The sequence below is a fragment of the Idiotropiscis lumnitzeri genome, chromosome 6 (genome assembly GCF_059441095.1).
Source record: "Idiotropiscis lumnitzeri isolate Australia: NSW breed Sydney's pygmy pipehorse chromosome 6, RoL_Ilum_1.0, whole genome shotgun sequence".
NCBI classification, from domain to species: domain Eukaryota; kingdom Metazoa; phylum Chordata; class Actinopteri; order Syngnathiformes; family Syngnathidae; genus Idiotropiscis; species Idiotropiscis lumnitzeri.
The window spans coordinates 19,079,399-19,086,679 of record NC_142396.1 but is presented as its reverse complement, the minus strand read 5'-3'; the positions used below and the strand labels follow the sequence as shown (position 1 = coordinate 19,086,679).

At 39.7% G+C, this 7,281-nt stretch overlaps 1 protein-coding gene across 1 annotated transcript; it reads right to left on the bottom strand.

Annotated features, from left to right (window-relative positions):
* Positions 1–823: 823 nt before the first annotated feature.
* Positions 824–6,635, bottom strand: olfml1 (olfactomedin-like 1). Its single transcript, XM_088298851.1, has 8 exons — positions 6,141–6,635; positions 4,370–4,473; positions 4,060–4,250; positions 3,818–3,921; positions 3,181–3,372; positions 2,189–2,369; positions 1,515–1,674; positions 824–1,143 (listed from the first exon to the last, which is right to left on the bottom strand). The coding sequence occupies exons 1-8, from the start codon at positions 6,282–6,284 to the stop codon at positions 987–989; spliced, it is 1,233 nt and encodes a 410-aa protein (XP_088154977.1). The 5' UTR covers positions 6,285–6,635; the 3' UTR covers positions 824–986.
* Positions 6,636–7,281: the final 646 nt, after the last annotated feature.

Sequence of the window (7,281 nt, the reverse complement as noted above, 5' to 3'; positions counted from 1 at the left end):
ATGTTTGTATGATAAACAATAGAACATTTTTTTTCACACAATACTGTAACATATTTACATTCGCCAATTCCTCAGTCGTGTGTGAACTCACCGTCCGTTTCGCAACAGAGAGCCACTTTTGGGCTATTGATCAATCTGATTATTGATGAAGCTATCAGTTTTGTACATACTTTTTCCATCTATGTAAAGACGCTGATCATGTTACTCATTTCTCACAGGAATTAGTCGGAAACAGAGTATCAATTTGCAAATTGTTTTAATTTTGAAATGGTCACTTTTACAACATTCCAAGGAAATTACAATGTTTCATCACTGGTGACCTAGTTTTAGAACAGGCCCAACGGGCTACTTAGGTCATCCTTCGTGAATCCTGGTTTAGGGCATGCTGCCGAGAGAGTGTGATGTCATCCTCAGAGTTTTCCGGCTCTCGGCACCGTGGGCCGCTATAAGGCTGTGCACGGTTCAAAACCAGATAATTCTGAGTTTCACTCAATGTGACGATCGCTGACAGAAGTTCACAAATGCCCCCACAGCTTTGTTGAATCAAATTCATGATTATACAATGACAATAAAATAAATTCTAAAAACAAAATGAAATGCAAATGAAAAGTTAGTTAGCAAACAGAGCCAAAGCATACACATTACCAGCTGACCCATTTTATTGACCCATTCAGTACTACAAGTAGAGTCTGCCAGTTCATCGTATTTTATTTTATACTCCAAACGTACATTTCTCAAGTTTATTCAGGCGCTGTTTGTGAGGCTGCAAGGATCTCTACTTATACTCTAAAACTCGCTTCTGAAATTTGAAGGAAAACACACATGCCTTTTAATGCTCTTTATTCTTGTGATACAATATGTAACATTTGTATGACTGTTTACAGCAAAGTACCAGGAAAAAAAACTGTGATTTACATGTTTTTATTGTGTGTAATAATTAGTAGGAATATAATAACTTTTGAAGGGAAAACATGTGAAACAAACTGTCATTCAGATGTAATTTGATCACTGATGTGCGTCTCCACGTTGTATATTGTCTGGTAGCCGTCATCCCAGGCATACAGCTGTTTGTCTCCAGGGTGGTAGTGGATGCTGCTGTGGCTTGTGTAGCGTTTTGGGAAGAACACCACAGGACTCTCAGCACTTCCACGTGATGGCATAGCAAAGAGAAAATGGTTATTTAGTTAGGAAGGATGTGCCATTTCATATGAATATTGTATGACTGCTTAATTGTGGTACAAAACATTAGCATAAAGCATGGGTCTCAAATACCGGTATTTGAGGGCCTACTTTCCTGCAATGTTTTAGAGGATTCCTCCTGCTGCACACCTGATTCAAATGATGAGGATCGTTATCAGGACCCTGAAGAACTTTCTGATGAGGTGATCATTTGAGTCAAGTGTGTTGCAAGTGGGAAACCTTTAAAAACTGTCAGGAAAGTAGCCCTCGAAGACCGGAGTTCGAAACCCCTGCCATAAAGTGTATATTTTTGTGAATGTGAATGCAAGGCACACCTGTGGATGGTGTCGTGAATATCATAGAGACACTGTACAGTTGACCGGCCACCATAGTGTGTGTTGTAGACGACATAAAGAGTTCCACATATTATGAATGATCCTTCAGCATCCTGACTTTTACACTGTGTATCCCAGATGTACTCAACTGCCAGATTTCCTAGAAAAGAATAATTGTCACCAATGATTCATTTTTAGTAGTGCGCTATTATTTCATATAATCCTACATTTTGTTTCATTGTCGAATAAAACTATTTGAAATTAATGAAAAAAATAGTATTTTTCTAAAATGTTGCTTTCCTACATTTACTGGTTGCCAGCCTGAGAAAAGCTTGTCTTTGTTTAAAGCAGTCCGTGATACAAAAAAGCTTGGGAACCAGCGGTCTGGAACTAGCATTGTAGATGTCACTTTTCTTTTTTTTTTTTTCCTGGCATGTTACATGGCGTCTTGCTACTATGTCAAGCTATTATGGAGCTCATGCATCATTCTGCCAGAAGTCAGTCACACACATGTTGCGAACCAAAAAACTAGTGATGTACCAATCCAAAATGTGCCACTTGATTTTTACAACCTGACATTTTTATCCAGATGAGCAATTTTGATTTATAAATTCAAAGAAACACAACGGTGAGGCACTATGTGCGGAGGAAGTTATTTTACTGCAGTACTCTACCTTTATCCAGTTTAGTTAGAACCAAGTTTCCTCCGAATTCTGGGTCAGCGTGAATAACCCAAAGACCTAGTTCATCCACTGCCATGTCCAAGTAGGTGTTGGCATTCAAGCTGTACACTGGGAGGCGACCAGCACCAGGAAGAAGGGTGCTGTCGACCACTGTGCCGTTCGAAAGGTCAACCTGAAAGAGAAATGGCAGAAGTTAGAGTTTCAATATAAATGGTTAGTATGAGAATCCTGTACTGTAATTGCTATGGGAAGACTAATTTGATGATGCAGAATATTTGCAGTCTAATTTGGGAGAAAAGAGTCTAACTATAATCAGTTGACCCCTGACTTTGGTTTCATAGTCACTTTGTTGTAAATCACAATCACAATATGTCGTTATTTTTGTAAATATCACTCTAACCACTGAGAGGTTGAACAAAATAAATTAATATAGGAGAATAGCAACCTCTATCGACAGCATGATTCAAGCTCAGTTGAAATACAAAAATACTTGTACTTTTAAAAACAGTTTTCTTCTTTTACATCTCATTTGATCTTCATTTTATATCACCTTAACCACCAACGCAGGTATGCTATGTGAGCTTGCTGTTTTGTATGCGTTCCTGCCTGAACTGTCTTTGGTAATGATGTATCCTAAAGAACTATGTGATGAGCGAAGGTCAGCTCTGTGGTCACCTTCAAACCATAAGTTTGTTTTAGAAAATTCAATTTACTGGCCTCAAATAATATTGGATAGCCAAGAAACTGGAAAAATAATCCTCCCCAATGACCAAGTTCACTTAGAGTGCACTCGGTCTCCAGCCAAGAGGCGTGTTATGCAACCCATTGCAAGTTTAAAATGAATTAGGAATTACAAATGACCGCTGGTACCAAACTATCCACTCTCTGTGTAGGGGGCCACTGCCGGAATTTGGATAATTTACAAATCTACAGAAAGATCACCATAATCATTATGCGTATTAGGCTGGATATACTTAACACACTTTTAATATCTGGTTGGGTGTGTCTGCTTTGTGGTAGTAGAGGAATCCATTGTAGAACATGTGGCCTGTTCCCTGCCATGAAAAAGGCAGCTTGACCTCTTTCGCCGGCGGTACAGCAATTCTTTCCGAGAAGCTTTGTAGAGATGCGTACTCCAACAGTGTGTCGTTACGAATTCCACTCAGCAGGTAGACCTTTAAGTATAATCAGACATGATGTGAGTGAACATTATTGCAGTCTAACTCATCACTTTTGTTTCACTCATATAATAACATTGTACTTTTTCACTTTAGTTCTGAGACGATCACATCAGCCATCGTCAATTCAAGACTGAGACAAAAATAAGTACAACCAGAGCTGAACAGTCCATCACAGGGGGCGCAACGTCCTGGCCCGCCGGCCCGGCTGGACGCCCATTTTTGGGGCGGGGTTGGTTGGTGACAAATTTGAAATAAAAAAGGGCTCAATTAAGCAAGGCGGGTGGATTTTAGTCTGGCCCTCGTGCATATGATGTGGTCGCGAGGCGACCAAAAGTTCATCTCAATCTACTCAGCGAAATCGGCAAATGACAACAAAAGGCAGCTCTGAGTACAACAAATGCCTTTCAATTCCCGGCAGCGACAAAACGTTGGTACATACCTTGGATGCTCCAACTGAAGGGTCTTTGAACCAAGAGCCAGCGTTATCTCCCATTTTCTTCACCATTTTGAGCGACTTAATTTGACTCAAGGCCACGTTGCAATCTGGAAAGGACACAAATAATATTTCTTAATCGAGCACTTCTGTGGATAGATCTATTTTGGATTTGCCCTTCTCTTGTGTTTTTCTTTGTCTACTTGTCCAATTCATGTAAATACGCTTCATGTACAGTATTACCATACCATTTTCCACTTTGATCTTAGCTTTCCTCTTGAGTTGGTCCAGTTCTGCTGCTTTTATCTGTTGTTCCAGCAGCGCCTCTTCCATCTCAATGTCAGATTGGGCGGGCATCTTGTTTTCGAGATATTCCAGCTCTCTCTCCACTCGCTCAACACGCGCAGAGATGCTCTCCAGCTGGCTCCTCACCTCTGACCTGAAGGGGAAATCACTTCTCATTTCACACCGTCCTTGTTCAGCAAATCTTGAAGTCTCTTGGTACAACATGCATATAAATCTCTCATCATGCAGGCTACTGGTCAGCAGTAAACATACCTTATAACATTCAAGGTGGACAGATGACCTCTCATTTCCGAGGAGACGTCGTAGGTCTTCTGGGTTATGCTCACTGTGTTTTGCTCACATTGATTCAGACGTTCCTGCGTAACATCAATTACATGGAAGAACTTTAAAAATAAATAAATAAATACAGAGTTGAGGCAATGTTAGCATTGACATGAAAAAGCACCATTTATTTTAGAAGCATAGTGGATAGGTCACACCAATTTACATGATTCAATAAAATCATGAACGAGCCCACACCAAAATGTTCCTTTTAAAAAATAGAAATGCAGAAGCTGAAGCAAGTAAACACATTCTTGTTTGAATGCATATGCTCAGCTTTAACGAGCTCTTCCAGCCAAAAACCTTTTTTATAAATGTGTTTCAATAGAGAATGTTAGCTAAGCATTTACCATAAAATATTCTGTACAGATTCAATACTTTTTGTACCTCGCTATTTAATAAAGATGTACTCTTAATAAGACTGTAAATGTATTTTCTTGCCACAATGACACACACACACATTAGTCCTTGCCAAAAATAATGGCAAGTAATTTTCTTCAGTTTTTCCAAAAACATGAAAAACTGAAGCAAATACGGATTACTTATTTTCAGGGGTAGAATTGAATGATTGAGCTGAATTTATCAGAGATGCTTTAATGGAACAGGCTGGTCAAATTCATTTTCTAGCATTGGATAAGTCAGCGTATATAAAATAAAAGTGCAAAAATCAATGGCGCCTGATTTCCTGAAAAAAGGTTCAAATGGATTGAACATCAAAACAACGTCATACCAGGGATCACCATCTCGGGTCCTTGAGGGCACCTACCCTGCATGTTTTCCATGTCTCCCTGCAGTACTGCACCAGATTCAAATGATCAAGGTCATTGTCAGGCTTCTGAAGAGCTTGATGATTATATGAACATTTGAATCAGGCGCGTTGCAGCAGCGAGGATGGAAAACATGCAGGATGGGAGCCCCCAAGGATCAGGGTTGGTGACCCTCGACATAAACTGTACGCATCCGTATTGAACTCTTTGACCTCTTCACGGAATCCCTGCGACAACACGTGTGCTGTACACTAGACTGTAAATTTCGCACTTGTATTGTGCTATAAAAATGCCGGATGGCGTCAAGTATTCCCATAATTTAGATATCACTCCTCCCATCAGGTTTCATGTTCTTTCTCGGAGGAAGGGTGGAAAAAGAGACATTCGCAGCACAATGGCTGACAATACAGTCTGGCTGTGAGCCTCCAATGCGACTTCTATCACAAAACATAATCAATTATCACATACATTAATTTCCGCAAGTGTAGGCTTGTGATAATCATTCTCTGAAACTCTTTGAAGGAAACTTGCAATATTTTGGGTGATAGCCTCGTGGTGAGGTTGGCAACATTTCGTCACTTATTGAACAAAAAATAGGGGTGATTGTCACCGAAATCTATGTGAACGTATACAATTATGAGAATCATAATCTGAAAATATTAGAATGAAACTCAGAATATTTTGGACGATAGTCATGTCGGAAACGTTGTCTCATTAATATAAAAATCCATCTCAACGCTTCCAATCTTCTATTAGTCCATGGCGAGTTTCGTTCTAATATTCTCACATGTAATTAGTTGACCAACAATTTACATTTGCACATTTTTACCACATTTATACATGCATACACACACATACAGTAGATACATACACATACACGCACACGCAAACCTTGTGTGCATTATGTATAAATGAAAAAAATATCCTAGACTTACCTCTATCTGAGTCAGTCTCCTCTCCAGGTACTGTAGTATAAAGGCATCCTGGGGGGAACCCTGGCTCTTGACACAACTCACACTCAGACAAACACAAAGGAAAACAACAAAAAAGTCTCTGTCTGACATTATTTGCATTCCCATGTTAAATAGTTCTGCACTGAATCAATTGCAAAGTTTCAAGATGTTTTTTTTCAACAGTTCTGCAGCTCTCCCGCAGAAGACTTTCAAGAGTTTGCCTGAAAAGACCCACACACAAAACTGAAATCCTTGGGATTGGAGTCTGTGCCGACAGTCCTGCTGTGTTAAAAGATTTCTTGAAAATTGATGTTCTTCCCACTCCTTTTCGTCTTGCTGGCGTTAGAAAAGACTCTGCTTTGATTTGTAACTCCAGAACACACTGTGTTGTTTCTCATTTAGTTGTTGCTTAGAGGCCAGTGCTTTTTGGATCCAGATGCACTTAAGAGATTCCAGCCCCTCTCTCCTCGCCAATCTGACCACATGTGACTCCCTCTTTTGTTCTCACCCTTTCTTGGAGTTTGTGATTTTGAGGTATGAGCAATGAAAATAAAAAAATGGGTGGTGCACCTTAAAACAACCAAGGTAGGAAATAGCAAGACAACGAGCCAAGATGGTGGTCAGTATTTTATTTTTAATTTGGCCCGATGACACGTCCCCAACTCTCACACTAAGCTGTACAGCAACTGAAAACTGCAATCATTAAAGAGGGAGTTTGCGGTTTTCAAAATGCAAGCAAGATTTGAATGTAGTCACACTCGACTCCACACACCCCTCCCCCACTTTTTTGACCAAACCCACTCTTCTCACTGGCATGAACGTCCATTAGACTCGCACGTTTGTAAACGAGCCGTAAATCTACGTTGTTGGCATGATTTAATCACATTAAAGTGGTGCAAAATACTAAGGGCCCTATTTTCGCGGACAGGCACCCTGGCGCTCGGTGTAAGAACGACTTAAAACTTAAAATGATCTAAATACTCTCATTTATGTCTCTTAAAATATTATTATATATATTAGATACATTTCTAATTTATGCAGTGCTCCATGAAAGCAGACTGATTCTCGTTCGTGTTTTGTCAAAATAAGACATTTTCAAACATTTTCTTTTACTTTGGAAAGC